The 16920-nt window shown below is 47.4% G+C and overlaps 1 protein-coding gene across 1 annotated transcript; it reads left to right on the forward strand.

The window, feature by feature from the left end:
- The first annotated feature begins 3123 nt into the window (after positions 1-3123).
- On the forward strand, positions 3124-11497 carry FGF16 (fibroblast growth factor 16). The gene is made up of 3 exons (XM_036840378.1): positions 3124-3609; positions 9657-9760; positions 11123-11497. The coding sequence occupies exons 1-3, from the start codon at positions 3336-3338 to the stop codon at positions 11366-11368; spliced, it is 624 nt and encodes a 207-aa protein (XP_036696273.1). The 5' UTR covers positions 3124-3335; the 3' UTR covers positions 11369-11497.
- The last annotated feature ends 5423 nt before the right edge of the window (positions 11498-16920 follow it).

The raw sequence follows: 16920 nt of genomic DNA on the forward strand, positions 1-16920 counted from the left end.
ATGCTGGGCACTTTCCATCAGTTATTTTATTTCATCTTCATAATACCACTGTGAAAGGGTACAGTTATCTTCACTTTACAAGTGACATCCTGAATCCAGAGAGGGTCGCTTCTTTTTTTATGTACATTTTCCTCTCATCCCATACATCCAGCACAATGCTGCCCTGAGGTTGTGTCCTGCTGAGGATATTCGATAAACAAAAATATTCTGAAATCTCACTGTCCTTCACATGCCAATCTTTGCATAATCCCAAGGCCCATAAATTGAGAGTAAATTGTCCCCAGTGGATCTGAGATTAAATGATGACTCTGCTCCTTATTAGCTATATGATTCTGTGCTAGTCACTTAACTTCACCTCTAAAATAGGGATAATGGTACCGCCTACTCCACAAGGTTGTGAAAATTAAATAACTAACTTTCATGAAAGTGCTCTGTCAATTGGGATACTTCATGGAAACATTACTTAAACAGAATTATCAGTCAGCTGAATCTCAAAAGAGGGAGACGCAAGAGGGAGGAGATATGGGAACATATGTATATGTATAGCTGATTCACTTTGTTATAAAGCAGAAACTGACACACCATTGTAAAGCAATTGTACTCCAATAAACATGTTTAAAAAAATGAAAAAAAAAAGAACCCAAGAAGGGCAATGGAATGCTTATATCTCTGACATTTGGACAAGTAGGACTCCAGATATGCAACTGCAATTGGTGACCTTGGGAATATTGGGGGACAAAGAATGTAGAAATTCCCTGAAGTGACTGTTGAAGAAATGGGCTTTGACCATTATCAATGTGTGATTTATATAATCATAGAGACATCTAACTCCTTTACATCACATACTTCTCAAAGCAGTTTCATCAACATTATTTCATTTGACATTCACCAAAACCCCCAGGAATTAGTCTTTACCAATTAAAATTTGTCCACTTGCTTCGTTACTATTTTCCCCTTCCTGGAAGTGGCCCATCTGAATTTGCAAGATCTTCCCCATCTTCCCTTCAAGGCCCATCCATCACACAGGCCACTTTGGTCCAGAACCCGGCTCTAAACCCCGAGATCAACCTTCTCTCTGCTTTCTGAATCCACACAGTACTGTGCACCTTAAACTGCCTGCATTCTAGTCATTTATATACTTAGCTTAACCTCTGCGCCACCTTCCCCACCTCCTCACTAAATCCACAAACTCTTTGAAGGGAAGAATGAAGAAGGAAAGAAGGATTTCTTTGTTGTTTCATGTCGGTCCCATTTTTTAAAGCTTTTATTACGGAAATTTCACGTTTGTGTGTTTATAGAGAGATTAGAGGAAATATATAATGAACACCCATGTACCCATCACCCAGCTTCAATAATTAGTAACATGAACAATGTTATTATCTCATCTAAACCCCCATTCCTCCTGCTTTCTCACTCTAGATTATTTTAAAGCAAATCGTTGATAGCCTGCCATTTCATCCATAAATACTCCAATGCAGACGCCATCTTTTGCATTTCTGTGTCCTGTAGAGTCGGAAGATTACTTGCATCTGTGTTCCCCACTGCTGGGTGCACACCAGAAGATGATTTCTGAGCACCTACCACGTGCCAGACCTTGTGCTTGGCTCTGGAGGTTCTGTCTGAGCTAGGGAGGCACACCAGAACCAAGCCACGATGTTCCAAACCAAGAATTGCTACAGTTCTGGAGACTGAGCACAGGGTGCCCGTGTGAGCCGAGGAGCAGGACCTCAAATTGCACTAACTGAATTGAGCTGAGTCGGTTTTATCCTCTCCTGGAGACTGAATTCCAACTCGCCGCGAGACACGGGTTCTCCAGCAGGAGGCGCTGCAAAGGAGTGGCGGGGATGGGGTGCTCGCTCTTTCAGTTTCTCCTGCGGGACCCGGAGCCAGGGAAGGTAGCCAGAGCCCCCATGCGGGTGCAAACTGCAGACAACGCAGTTTAATAGGCAGGCGAGCAGGACGCTGAGCGCGAGGCCCTGAGAGGGGCCCCAGGGTTCTGGTGCCGGGTAGGGGCGCGGGGCGCGGGGCAGGCCGGGCACCTGCTCCCCAGGTCTTCTCAACGCTGCCCGTTGCCCTGGCTGCCTCCAGTTCCCGCCCCAACTGCCGCTCCTCCTGATAGAATATCTCCGAGGAGGGCACAGGACAGAGCGAGGAAACACCTGTTTCCAACAAGAAAAGAGGTGGGGGAAAACCCCCACCAGACTTCCAATGGTCTCTCATCAAGCTTGCTCTCGAGAGCCTTGTAAAAGCGCGCCCAGAAAGCCAGAGGAGATCATTTTTCAAAAAGATCGCTTTCTATTTCTTACTTCCCCCTCCTTTTCCTAAGCTGTAACGTCCCTTTAAAAAAAAAAAAAGCCTTCTTTCCTCCGTGGGGCTTCCCGCTCCTCCCAGACCCCTTAAGGCCCCCAGCCTGGGTGCCTACAGGAACCGCCAACACCCCCAATCCCACATTTTGCAACTGCATGCGTTTCCGGATTCTTCACTTCCTCAGCCCCCCTGCCGACCTACAGGTGGGGAGTGGGACTAGGGGGCCACAGAACAAAGAAACCAGGGAGCCACTGACCCAGGCCAGGCGCCCCTTCTGCAGCCTCCGACCGGCCGGGGAACAAGAGAGGCTCACGAACGCGTGAACCCCCCAGCCCGGGTCTCACGCCACTTTCCAAAGGCGAGCAGCCGGAGGCCGCGTGGGAGGTGGGTGCTGCCCCAGCGCAACAGGCAGACCTCCACGCAACAGGCCTGAGTGGCAGTGGACGCCAACAGCCTCCACGCACTGGGCTCCGTTATTTCATCAGCAGTTTCAGAAAAACCTGCCAAAAGCAGTTATGCCTCACTGCAATGTGTAGCTTTTTCCTGCCATTTTTTCATAATAAAAGAGGGAGTGAAGCTCGCTTGCTCTCTCTCCCACTCCACCCCCCTCTCCCAAAAAGAGCCAAAAGGATACGAGGAGGAAAAAAAAAAAAAGAACCCACACACCAATCTCCGAGGGGATGCCATTGAGGTGTGGCTTGTATTTAAATATCCAATATGTCAATGTAAGGGGAGTGGGTATGTATATAAAGTGCCGTTTGCATCTGATAGCTCGACGAAGCCAGCTATGAGAGGCCTGGGGAGATGGATGCGGAGGGGAAGCGGCACTTTGACTGAGCGCAAGGTCAGGAGCGCGCTGCCCCACGCTCCCCGCCGCTGAGAAGTTCCTTGGACAAGAACAGACGTCGACTGCAGCTCGGCAGAGCGCGGAGCGAGCTAGCAAGCGAGCGCCGCCGAGTCGCCCGCGCCCGCGGCGGGGAGAGGCAGTTCGCGCCCCGCGGCCCCGACTCGGCCCCGCGCGCCCCGCCATGGCTGAGGTGGGGGGGGTCTTCGCTTCCTTGGACTGGGATCTGCACGGCTTCTCCTCGTCTCTGGGGAACGTGCCTTTAGCTGACTCCCCAGGTTTCCTGAACGAGCGCCTGGGCCAGATCGAGGGGAAGCTGCAGCGCGGCTCGCCCACCGACTTCGCCCACTTGAAGGGGATCCTGCGACGCCGCCAGCTCTACTGCCGCACCGGCTTCCACCTGGAGATCTTCCCCAACGGCACGGTGCACGGCACCCGCCACGACCACAGCCGCTTCGGTGAGGACGCGGCCGGGAGGGACGGGAGGCGAGCAGACGGCGCGCTGGGGAGCCGACGGCTCGAGGCTCCGGCTTGGGGCCCGCGGACCGCCCCCCCCCCCGCCCCTCGGCTCGGCGCCGCCTGAGCCCTTCGAGGCGGGAGGCCGCCGGGGACGCGGGGCAGGCGGGACGCGACGGTGCGGACTTGAGCCGCGCAGCGGCGTCGGGGCGCCTGACACCCTCAGACACTCTCGGGAGGAGGCGGGGGCGCCTTGAGGTGCGGCTTCTCCTTTCCCCACTCCACCCTCCCTCCCCCGGGAGCTAGGGGATTGTTCTGGGACCTGGACGCTGCGCTTCCGAGGAAAGCAGGTGGAGCTGGGAGAGGGATAGGAGCATCCGCCGAGGAGGTCGGGGACCGTGGCTACAGCGTGAGGCTGAGCCTCCAGGGCAGCTGGGTTGTCGCGGCAGATTACCTGAAGCTGGAGCCTTCGTGGGCCGTGGATACGGCTTGTGGACGGCCCGCGCCCAAGTCGATTTTGGCCCGCGGGGACGCGGCAGCCGTGGTACCTGCCTGCCTCTGTGTTGCTCTGCCCGTGTTGAGGGCCAACCCAGACAGCACGGCGGGAGCTGGGTATTAGAGAAACTAGGAAAGCCTCCCGGTGGCCACTGTGTAAGGGCACAAGCCCTGGGGCAGCTTTTGCCGGAGCTACCTCTGGACTCCTTGCCTCAGTGAGGAAACCGTTCTGGGCCCACTCCCAGCCCCCAAGACAGGTGTCTCCTGGGCCCAGGGCAGAAGACACCCAGCCTCCATCCAGGATTTTCTCTGCCTGCTACTCTGCAGATTGTTCAAAGGGCACAGCTGCCTGTCTCACATACAGAACACAGTTAATATAAACCTTGACCTGGGACAGAGATCATTGGGTTTCTAAGCAAATGTGTTCACTCCTCAATAATTTGGCCATTTTCATTTTCAGTTTCCTATCCTCTACTAAACTGTTATTCCGGTGCTCTGACAGCTACCTTTCCTTGGGTCCCCGCATCTCCCAATGCCCTCTACTTCCTCCCAAGGACCCTATGGGCCAAAGACACCATCTAAGCCAGTGAGAGGCTTTGCCTACCGTCAGGCGTGATACTCTTCCCATCTATTTCCCATCCTCCTTCACTTCCCCCAAACCTCCCTATCTTCCTATTCCCCGTGCCTTGCTAGAGCTGCACCCCAGTGCACCATAAAAAGTCTAGGGTGGACGGGGAGCAGGGCAGAGGCCTGTTCCTGGGCAAGGCTAAGTCTAGCAAACAACTTAGGGCCAGGGCTGGTCTTCCTTGCTGGGAGCAAGCAGGAACCCTAATGAGGTCTATGTCATCTTGGAAAAATGCACTTGGAGAGCTGGAGTACAGTAGGTTGTGTGTGGGGTGGGGGTAATGGAGGGGTGCAGGTGTCTGTATAAACTTGCAGCAGGTCCTCAAAAGGGTGACAGGGTGGGGTGGGGTGAGGGGAGAGGGAGGGTTAACTTAGCTCCTTTCCCTTCCATCACTAGTGACTTTGCAGTCCCCTTTTGTTCCTCTTCAGAAGGAATGGGACTCCCACCCTGGCCTCAGAGCCCCCCAAAGCTCCCAGAAATGGCCTAAAGATATTGGGGTAGCTCATTCCTGAGATGTAGAATAAAAATTCTGAAATGATGGAGAACTGTGAGGTGGGGGCTGCAGAGGTGGAGAAACTGTGAGCTTGACTCCCAGCAGCTACAAGTGTTCGTCTGACTCTGTGCCTAAACTGAGCCCAGTAACCTACAAGGTCAACATAAAGCAGTAATAGGCTCTTGGGATATGGTCTTTAATTACCTCCCTAAGGACACATCTTGATTTCTTTTCATCTCCCAGGTCTGCTAAGGGTGTTAAGTTTAAGGAGAAACCAAAGGAAATAAAACTGGCGGGAGGAAGGGGTGTTTTCATTGCTGCTTAACTGTTTCATTTTGGGTTTTGCCTTCAGCGCGCACACACACACACATACTGACTGAGACCACCTCTGCATCACCTTTTCCCTTTCCTCCTTCCCTGGCTTCCTGGCAGTTCCGTGTATTTCCTGTAAAGGAAATGATAACTGGTCAAAGCTGTGTCTTTGTAACGTCCCCTGCCAACTTGCAAGCACACATTTACTCTTTCTCAGTTTAGCTTTTGGCAAAGAAAGAGGTGGCGTTTGAGTTTGCTAACTCTCTCCTCCCTCCACATTTGAGTTAATCAGCCAGGGTATTCAATAAATCGAAACTTTAACATTCCATAAGTGCTTTAGCAGTCAACATTCCAGCAGGGTAAAGTAGGCCAGACTTAAGATATAAAATATTATAGATTTCTGCTTGGGGGGAGGAGGTAGTCTCCAAAGGCCATGTAAAGTAAATAGCTATTTGTTGTAATTGGAGAGCAGGGCCCCCAAGGATTACCCTGGAATCCATGTGTTCAGAATGAGTCAGGCTGAGCCCAAGAGCAGCCTCGACTCCAAATAATAACCTGTTGGCACAGCCTATGCTCCCCCTCCCCTCCCCTCCTCCACCCCCACCCCACCCCCCCATTCTGCAATCAGTAGCCAGGAGTATTTCAATCCCCGCCTGGCTGGCTGGTGGCATTTACATGAGGTTCACAGGGATCCTGACATTCCTGAGGGGCACCTGTGGGCTGGCAGAGCGGAGCTTGGGAGCCAGGCTGGAGGAGAGGCCTCCCGCCAGGTGGGATGGAACAGGCTCGTGCAGCTGCTTTGGTTTGTGAGCGATATGGTTCTTATTTGGCAAGGCGCCAAAACAGCACTGTCTTGGCCCTGAAGGGCTGAAAGGATGGCTGAGGGCATTCGGGCGAGTTATGGAGCCAGATTAAATGACATACTAGGCCAGTCATCTAGCTAGGTTCTGAAGCAGTGGGACCCAGAACAGATCTGTTTTCACTGAAGCCATGGGGCAAAAGGTGTAAGAAGAGAAGAGTCTGGAAACTGTCGAACACAGGCCAGAACCTGAGGTGGACAGGTCAAATGAGGCAGGGGAGAGGGAGGTCCTGGGCCTTGAAGGGGGTGAAAGTACTGAGGACAAACTTTGTCTACTTAATACTTTGCTTCAACGTTTTGCTGTTAACACCCCTCTCCAGCTGTAGTTGGGAAAATGTGAAAATGGCTTGTTTTCTGTCTCCCTTCATGCTGGCTGGAATTCAGGAGAAGGTTTAGGAATATCTGTTCCATCATCATGTGCCACTGGGTTCCCACAGTTTGAATCCAGCTAATAGGAAAGTTGGCAAAGGGAAATGATGCCCAAAGACAGCTGGGCAGGGATGATTCCAGCTGTTGGAGACCCCTGTTACTGGACACAACCCAAGTGACTTCCTCTATGATCTGTCCTTTGGCATCAGGGTTAACAGAGAGCTGGAGAAAAACGGTGGTGACTCAAATGGCCCCACCTCTTGGGTTTCATGATTTGTTCTCATACCAGGTTTTGGATGGTGAGATCACAAGCTGCCCTCTGCTACTTAATGAGCTCAGGGTGGTCAGAGACATGAGATAGCGAATGAGGGAACTAAGACTCAGAAGCTCAGAAGTAAGCTGCCTAAGCAAAGAACCGAAGGCTTCAGCGGGTTGGTATCCCTCAAAGTTTAGCACCCAGAACTGAATCATGACCTGGCTTCTCGTTTCCTGGCCATACTGGCCACTCTCCTTTGAACACCCTCCTGTGTTTCCATAGCCCTCTTTAAACACAGTAGAACTAAAAACGGCACTCTCATTGTGAACTGAGGCAGAGCAGAATGGGGCAATCCCCTCCCTTATGCCAGTTACTAGATCTTGATCAATACAGCCTTAGATCACATTAGTTTTTTTTTCTTTTTTTTTCTATTTTTTTTACGTTAGCTTTTAGCAATTTTTAATTTTTACATGACTAGCTTCACATTAGCTTTTTAATAATCTCATGAATCAGCCATACTGAGGTTACCTTGTTCAATCAAATTCTGTACGCCATTGTTGTGCATGTTTTGCTAAGCCACGTCTCCCCATTCCAAAGCTGAGCAGACTTGCATTTAGTAAAAATGCATGAAAACACAAAAGAACAGTCCATGTTTTCAAGAAAATATACGTGGTTGCCTGAAGGGGGGAGGCGAGGGGGAGAAGCGTATGGAAATAAAAAGAAAGAGATAGATAAATAAAAAAGCCTTTACGCAGACCAATTATGATAATAGGCCATGAAATAAGGAGTATGATTGACTCACACTGTATTTGAGGCTCACCCTCCCCCAACAAAACCCCCAACACAAAACATCTTGGGTAACTGGTTTGGGGACCAAAGTGCAGGACTTTACATTTATTCTAATTAAAGCTTATTTTGTTGGAGTCAGCCCATTTTTCCATTCTCTTGGAATCTCTTTGGATTTTTATTGTCGCCCTCTCAGCTGTATGTCTTCTGCAACTAGGGTAAACAGTCCCCCTATGTCCTCCTATAAGTCATTTATTAAAATGTTAAACAGGGCAGAACCAAAATCAGAACCCTGTGCAGTGTAACTAAAGGTTTTGGTCCACTAAAATCAGTATCTGCTTAAGCCCTACTTGGCACCAGGTATTTTCCCTTCCCCTGCTACCATCTTGTGTCAATATCCTTTCCCAAAACTCTTTTTTTGTACTGCAAGAGTTAGTAACAACCAGACTGAGACTAAAACTTGGAGGATGTCAATGCTAGAGGCCAAAGGCCACGTTCTGAGTGTTCTCTACAATGGCAGCAGAAGAGCGTTACATTCTCCAAATAGGTCCGAGTGTGCCCTAAAAGCTTCCATACCTGAATGCCCACCCACCAGCCCAAGTCACTGGGGCTCTTCAGGAGACTTCCCACTGGAGTTCTGAACCTGATTTCACAATTGCCCACTTAATTTTTTAAAGCGATCTTTAAGGAATCAGTCGCACTCCCTGTGTAGATTACATAGACTATTATTACCCTTAAGAATTACATTTTTGGATGAGAAAGACAGCCAGATATGAGCTCATTTCATACCTTTGGATGCCTGTGTGAGTCAATAGTATCACGTTTTGGTCTGTATGTTGAAAAACATGGTTAGAGAACAGCAAAGAGAAATCTAGTTGACCATTACATCTGTATCCAAATAATAGATGTGCTATCTTAGAACAAAACTGTGAAGTCTTCAGTATCACCAGGATTTCAGCTCTGGTTCTTTTTTCCCTCTTAGTAGTCGATTTCTTTTCTCCCCCCTACTGCGGCTGGGTAAATGAAAACGTTTTCAAATCCTCACCTCTAACTTTGTCAGCTAGAGGGACATTTCTGAATCTCTTCCCTTTTCCCTTAAAGCTGCAACATCTCACATCAGTATCAAGTCTAATACTACCTGCCAACTCTTTGCCATAGATAAATTTAAAATCCTCAAGAGGGAAGGGGAGAATGACAGGCTTGTCAGCCTGAGGCTGCACTGGCCAAGAGTACTTCTGAGGAGAAAGCTCTCACCAGGCCAAATTTTGCTTCCTGCCATAGGCTGGAGGAACAAACTTGGTGAGTGGCCTGTGTGGCCTTTGTTAGAGTCAGTTACAGGCAGTTGACAGCCTCATGTGGCTTTAAGGACATGAGAGCTAAGAGGCTGCAAAACAAGTTCAGCCTAGAGGACAGCAAGGTAATGCTGTGTGCTCTGGGGAGGAGGGAAGTGACTTTGGGAAGATACAGAAACCTGGCCACGTTCTTTCATTTTGAAAGCTGCCCTCCCAGTTCTTGAAATGGTGGTATTTAACAGCAATAGTACCTTGTAATTATGGAGCTTCTGTAGCCAAAGCCTTCTCATGGTCTTTTCCTTATAATATGCCTAAGAGTGTTGAATAGAGGCAGAGATTGTGTCCCCCATTTTACCTATGGACAAGCCGAGGCCCAGAGAGACTCAGTGCCTTCTCTGAGGTTCCATTCTTACTGCAAAAGATGGTTTCATCAGGTAATTCACCAAAGGCACACAGAGCTGGCCTCCAGTTGGGCATAAAGGACTAGTAGCTCATGTCACCTGAACAGTTTCCTCTTAGCTTGATATCAGTGATGGAAATGGCATTCACTTTTTTGCTCTAGGAATTCTGGAGTTTATCAGCCTGGCTGTGGGGCTGATCAGCATCCGGGGAGTGGACTCTGGCCTGTATTTAGGAATGAACGAGCGAGGAGAACTCTATGGGTCGGTAAGTTTAAGGTTTTTTTGTCCTCGGAAGCTGTTACCACAAGTGTTTGGACAATGTAAGGCAAAACGTTCATCTAGCACTTGAAAGCACTTTTGGCAACTTTAAAGGATTAGTGTCTTCTAGTCAGTTCTTGACTGCCCAGGAACTTGCTACATAACACTTTCACTCATTCAGCCTCCATCAAAACAGAAGCTTTTCTGTAGTACATTTGCTTTCGCCTTCTCCATTAGAGGGCCAGCTCATCTGATAATAATAGGAAGCTGTACTGGTTTGTCAGTAGATGGTAAGGGTTTGGGGCATTAACTCGCCCAAGGAGCACATCTGATTTGTGATGGGTACCCAGAGGAGTAGCCAACTGGCTGGCACAAAAATAGGCAGTGGGAGAGCTGGCCTTCAGATTGAGGATTCTGAGATTAACGACACAGTCCTCGATGTCCAGATTGCTTCAGCTGAATCCCAAAGGCCAAACAAAATAAACAAACAAATGAAGAGTGAGGGTTCCAGGGTCTGGTGACAGCCCTAAAGTCCCCAGCTAGGACTGGGTTGGCTGCAGTGCATGTTCACTATTTTGGAAGCCAGCCCAGAGCTGGGGAATGGTGACTTTGCTGATCTTAACCCTTTCAGAGGATGATCCCAACTCCTGGCTTTGGCTTTTGAGTCACAGAGCATACTTTCTGGCTGCCTGCACCCCATGAAATCAGAGCACATTCTTCCCTGACACCTAAGAGATAGGCCTGTCCCCAGCACTCAGTATCGGCAAAACCCCAGCAAGTAGTATGGTGGTTGGATCAAGTGTGAGAAGGGACAGAGGCAAGAGACCCAGGAGCTGCCAGCTTGAAGTAGCCAGATTGGAGGAACTTTTCAAGGAGATCTTTTCTGAGCTTTCCAACTGACAGGCCTGAGACCCTTCATTAGGAGAGATCACAGCTCACCTCCCATGGAGCTTTATATAGATCCGAGGCCTTTGCCTGTCAGTTGACATGGTTGACTGCAATCTCAGTGGATTTGAACATCATTAGCCCTAAGTAGGGAGAAAACTCAAGGGTGCCAGCGGGGCACTGGGAGGCCATAGCAGAAATTCTCAGGCTCAAAGTGCCAGGTGAGCCCATCTCTTTCAGTCTCCTGCCTTCAGAAAAAAATATCACCGGAAACATTTTTGCGTGGCTCACAAAAGAGGGTGGACGTGATACCGACAGGGCTGTTTTGTGCTGTTTGGAAAGAAGATGCCTCAGGAATACCGGGAGATAGGACTGAAATATTCTAATATCGATGTGCTGTTACTATTTTAGTTTCTCCACCAGCAAGCTGGGATGGGAGAAATAGTCATATAATGGGCTCTGCTTTATTTTCTCACCCTCACAGAAGAAACTCACACGTGAATGTGTTTTCCGGGAACAGTTTGAAGAAAATTGGTACAACACCTATGCCTCCACCTTGTACAAACACTCGGACTCGGAGAGACAGTATTATGTGGCCCTGAATAAAGACGGCTCACCCCGGGAGGGATACAGGACTAAACGACACCAGAAATTCACTCACTTTTTACCCAGGCCAGTAGATCCTTCTAAGTTGCCCTCCATGTCCAGAGACCTTTTCCGCTATAGGTAACGGACCCCTAGTGTGACCTCTGTGACCTGTATACTCTGGGGCCACAGTTGTCTCTGGAAGCACTATACTCATAGCTTTTCAATCTTCTTTCCTATCAATTTAGATAACAGAGAAGCACTTACTGTTCAACTCGACCCAGCTGTTCCCTTGTTGTTCAAAGTGTATATCAAGGTTGGGTTATTTTGGGGAGGGATGTGGGGGGAGGGGGAGGTCTAGAGGGAATCTTGTATATACTTTTTTCTTTACTCATGTTCTTTCCCCTGAGGTGGCACAAGAAAGAATGGGGGCCCCCACCAAGGGCCAGAGGTGTCTTGCCCCACAATCTACCCAAATACCTTGACAGTGGGTAAATGAAAGACCAAGGAATCTGCCATAGATGCTACCTACAGAGCTTTGGAGAAGTCTCATTAAGAAAATCCTTGGGGCTACAGCCCTGCTGCAAGCCATCCCTGCACTGGCTCTGCAGATTTCTCATCTGTCCTGACATGCAGTTTCCCTGCCATTGGAAGTGGGAGATGGGGTAGGCTGTAAGAAAATGATATTAAAATGTAAGCATGGATACTGTGCATAAGGACAAACTATTTATGAAATGTATATGCTATTTATTTTATATATTTATTTATTTCAAAATAATTTTATTTTTAATGAGAGATGCTATGACTGGATTTTCATCAGAAAGAATAAGGTCCTACTGAAACAGGATAAATGAGTTAGTAAAGGCTTTTATTGGCAATAAAATTGTCTTTATATTGTAACCACTGTCTAATTCTATTCATTTGTACACTTAGGATTAGAAGGTTGGTTAGCTTCTTTCGCTACTCATTAGAATCTCTTGGTGTTGGCATCACACTGCCTAGGCTAGGTGACCCACTATCTACAATATTAGCATTATCATCTAGGGGCCCTATCTGAAGTTCCTTCTAGTTCTATGACTTTAAATTTAGTGGTGAATCAAAGCTTCAGGAAGGCCCGGACCAACAGCCCTTATGGAAGCACCCATTTGTGCTTAGGACTAAGTATAGAGAAACCCTCCTTTGGGATTTGGTTAGGGCCCAAAGCCTGAAGGTCAGAAACCCTAATTGGTGGCTTCTTACTTAACATATGAAGATGACGGGATTCAAAAAAAACAACAATCAATAGGGAGAATGATTCTTTTTGAACCAGTCAACTTCCCTTCTGGAGGTGTTCTCCCACTCCCTCTCCAAACCCCCAGCCCCCTCCTCTGCCAGTGTTTCTCCTAGAGAGCAACAGTTCTTAGAGTATATGGTCTCTTCACCGGCAGCAGCATCTGGGCACTTGTTAGAAATGTAAGAGATCAGGTCGTACCCCAGACCTGCCAAATCAGAATCACTGGGTGTGGGGCCCAACAATCCGCATGTTAACAAGCCTTCCAGAGGATTCCTATGCACAATAAAGTTTGAAATCTAGTGCCCTAAAAGAATGGTTTTCAAGAAGAATTCTTTTTGCATCTGAATGGTCTATAAGGAAAGTTTTAGGATAAATTCAGTCCATAAAATAAGAGTGGCTCTAGTTGAAGTGGGGAAGGCGTTCTTGGAGCTTCCTCTTCTCCAGAGCAGCCTCGGAGATATCTTGCTTTGAAATCCCTGGCCTCTTGACTGATATTTCCTGAGGTGGGAGTATAGGGTTTTTTGCATTTTCAAAGCAAATGCTGTCCGGAAACAAGAACCAAAGGAATAAAAGTCTCATTGCGTACTCAGGCACCATGAAGTACTGGTGGGAGAAGGTTTTGGGTTTAGGATCATTCCTCCTGGTGCTCCTCAGTCACATCCACTACTTCCCCAACTGATTGGTAAAACAAATAGCTTAGGTAGCGGCTCACTTAAAAATCAAAACCAAAAACTCTATAAAAGTTCGTCCAAATCTAAGTACCCAACAGAGAAACCACACATATGAGCATACACACATGAAAGAGCAAATACGACTGTATGATTGATAGAAAGTGCTAAGTTGCACAGTGTATGTGATCACAGACTAGAATGCTTGCCCACGGAACCACCAAGGCAGAGATCACACAGGCCTGGGGTGAGCAGGGAAAGTTTCCTGAAAGGGGTAATGCCCACTGCGGTGAACCAACAGGAGGATTTAGAGAGCCAAGAGGCTGATGGCAATGTCTGTGTTGGGCTACAGGGAAGAAACACCACCTCTAGAGGTCTCTGGGAGGAGGGTAAAAATCAGCTGTGTGACATTTTTTATCACATTTTGAATGTGCATCACACCTTTATTTTAAAACCAAAATTTTACCTATATTCTCTATGGTCAGCTACCTAGAACTTCTGATACACAGCCCCAACTTCTGAGGGCTTGTGAGATAAGTGAGATCTGTTTTAACCAATAGGAAGCTGGCACTTCCCTGTGAGTAGGGCCAGTGTTACTCTAGTGAGGCAGTTGACATGGGCCTGGCAATGCCACAAGCACCATACTACACAGGGTAGGATTTACAATGAAAATGCCAATGTAATGAAAAGGGAAAGATTCCATATCCTAGGGTCAGGCCTTACCCTTTTCCCCTGGGTAGAAGTAGAGGGAAAAAGAACAGAAGAAGGGTTCCAAGATGCAGAAGGGGTTCATAGGGGAGGCACTCTCGTACTGAGCTTTAGGAATAACAATGAATGGGGCACATTGCCAGCAAATGTCAGTGGGCATCTGTTGTCACGGTCAACAAGAGGGAAAAGATAAATTCTGGAAATTAAAATGTAAGATGGATGACCTACTACCACTAGAGCAATCAGCAGCTGATTGACACCATATCCCCAAAGTGCTAAAGTAATGGATTTTGTGCCAACCAAGAGGAAATTGTAGAGTAGTAAGCTCTGGACCTCTGGTTTTGAATGAAAACATGCACAGAGACTGTTTACTATTCATCTTTTCATCCCCTCCCAGTGTTTAGGGTGTTGCTGGAACAAAACAAACACTTAGGAAATGGTTGCTGAATAAATGAATGGTTGGTTGAAAGAATGAATGAGTAAATGAATGAATGGACAAAGACATAGACACCTTTAGCAAATATGTATATGATGCAAATGCCGGGCTAGAGAAAGCAAATGCATTACATATGAGAATCATCTGAACTATTAAGTTCCCAGTACATTTAAATATGCACAATGACAAACTAGGCTGTATCTTAAGAAAGATACTCAGTACCCTGTCACTGGAAGTGTTTAAGCAGAGGCTAGACAAAGCCTTGAGAAGGATATTGCATCATTTGGATGGAACAGGGTGAATGCTAAATAAAAGTGACCGAATGTGGTGGCATTATTTACTAATTACATACTCCACGGGGCCCCCAGATTTCTCCTGGGCACCTATAGTGTCCTAGGAGAAAGAGGATATAAGACCTAGGAATGCTCCACAACTGCTATTCCAGGCCAAGAAAAACACTGTACACCAGAGTTTCCAAACTTGGGGTTCACGAGGTCCTTAATGGTCCATGGAAGGCCCTTTGGGCCTGAACTCCCAAAACAGTATGCAAATTTTTATGTGTGTGTACATTTGGTCTTCCATTGGTTCTCAGAGGATCTCCCAAAATGTTAGGAACCACTACCCTAGGAGTTTCCGCAGCCTCAAAACATCTGGCATAAGAACTGGTGGCCACTGCGATCCTATGTGAAACCTTGACAGAGTTTTAGTTTAGTTTTGTTTTTCTCAAAGACATAGATTTTATGTGTGAAACCTTTGACTCCTATCATCTAAGAGATAGCTCTAAGTTTGGCAACAGGGAGGTGGGAGTGAGGGGAGGGAAGAGCTGGGGTGGCTTCACTGCTCTGTGGTTCTGAACAAAGCTCAACCCAGGGCCAACCCTGACAGCAGTTCTGATGGCAACAAGACTCCCCTTCCCCTCCCTACCAGCCACAGCCGAATGTTGTTCATGCTGAAAAAACAATCAGAGGCTGAACCCACCAGGCCCAGACACAAGGAGCTTATCAGAGCCATCAGAGCAGACTCCCTCCCCAGAGGACTTTAATGAAAGACTTAAGATAATAAAAGAACCCAAGTTTATCTTACCTTCAAGTCACTGTGGTGCTCAGCCACTGAATCCCTAGCTACATAGTCAGAAATCCATCAGGCTCAGGGCTCTAGTGGGGCCACAAGTCACACAGGCTTCGTCCAAGTTGCCTAGAGCACAGGTTTAGCCTTCCTCTCCCTGACTCTTCAGCTGACCTTTGGGGACTGCTGCTTTCCTTCTCTCTGGAGTAGTTGGAGCTGCATTGCCTTTTCCCAGCACTTCAACAGGGAGCTGCTGAGGAGGAATGTGGGATGTTAGGGAGAAAGGGATCAGTGAGGAAGCACACTTTTTCTTTTGGAAAGACACGTTCACGGTCAGCCATCTAACTAACTTCCTTGCTCAGCAGGAGGAACAGAACATAATTTAGTTTGTCATTCCTAGAGCTCCCTCTGTTCTCAAAAGAGAAAATGGAAGACCTTTCTAATAGGCCTCTACACCAGGGCTCTGGTGTCAACTGCAGAGATACCCAACTCTTGCAACCCAGCACAGGCTGTTGCTCCTCTAAATCTCTTTCCAATTCCCAGACGAAGTATGGAATCAGCTCTGTTCCTTATCGTTGCAATGTAGCACAAGACATGCAGATAACATGTTCTTCAGGTCCTGAAGTCAGACCAACCTTGTTTTATATGCAGAATCCTTTACTTCCTCTTTGACCCTGAACAAATTCATTAATTCATTCATTAATTCAACGAGTATTTGTTGAGCACTTTTTCATCTTTAGAGACATAACAGTAAATAAGACAGGTGTAGTTCCTCTCCTCCTGATATGGTCTAGTCAGGAAGACAGACATAAACAAGTAAACCTACAAATTGTAACACGTGCTGTAAAGAAAGAGTGCAAGGTGCTATGAGAGTACATAGCAAAGCAGGCATAACCTTTTTAAGGGGATTAGGGGAAGGCTTCCTGAAAAAATGATTCTTACGGTGAGACCTGAAGGGTGACTAGGAGGGTAGGAATAGCTTTCCAGGGATAGAGAACAGGAATATGTAAAAGTCCAGAGGCAGGAAGGAGTTAGGCATGATCAAAAAACTACGAGAATGTGATGTGGCTCAGTTGTAGTAAGCCACAGGGTCTTCACCTGTAAGATGAAAATAAACACAGAACCTACCTCAAGGGCAATTGCTGTGAAGACTAAATAAGATAATGTATTGAAAGTGTAAAGTGCTTAGCACAGTTCCTGGTGCATAGTAAGCGCTCAATAAATGTTTGCTATTGCTATTACATTTAGTTCATTATTTATTAGTAGCAGTATTAATTTGAAGACATATCTCTGAATGAACATATGCATCACTCCACCCCCTCTCCATACGTATGATTCTGCTGGGGTTTTACAAAGGACAGGTACCAGAAGGTAAGGTGGTACATGAGACAGCCATGCCATACAAATGCCAACCTCTTACTAAGAACACATAATGAGAGTACCCACTTGGAAACTCCACTGTCTAATGTACCTAATGAAGCAAACCAACAGAATCTGTCAGCCCTCATCCAACTTCTATTTTAGTTATATTTTAGCAGTGCATCCTA

This window comes from Balaenoptera musculus, chromosome X (assembly GCF_009873245.2).
Source record: "Balaenoptera musculus isolate JJ_BM4_2016_0621 chromosome X, mBalMus1.pri.v3, whole genome shotgun sequence".
Taxonomy (NCBI): Eukaryota; Metazoa; Chordata; class Mammalia; order Artiodactyla; family Balaenopteridae; genus Balaenoptera; species Balaenoptera musculus.

Coding starts and splice junctions, on each gene's coding strand:
- FGF16 (XM_036840378.1), top strand. CDS start 3,336: ATGGCTGAGGTGGGGGGGGTCTTCGCTTCCTTGGACTGGGATCTGCAC. Junction 3,610..9,656: donor CCACGACCACAGCCGCTTCG/GTGAGGACGCGG, acceptor TTTTTGCTCTAG/GAATTCTGGAGTTTATCAGC. Junction 9,761..11,122: donor GAGGAGAACTCTATGGGTCG/GTAAGTTTAAGG, acceptor TCACCCTCACAG/AAGAAACTCACACGTGAATG.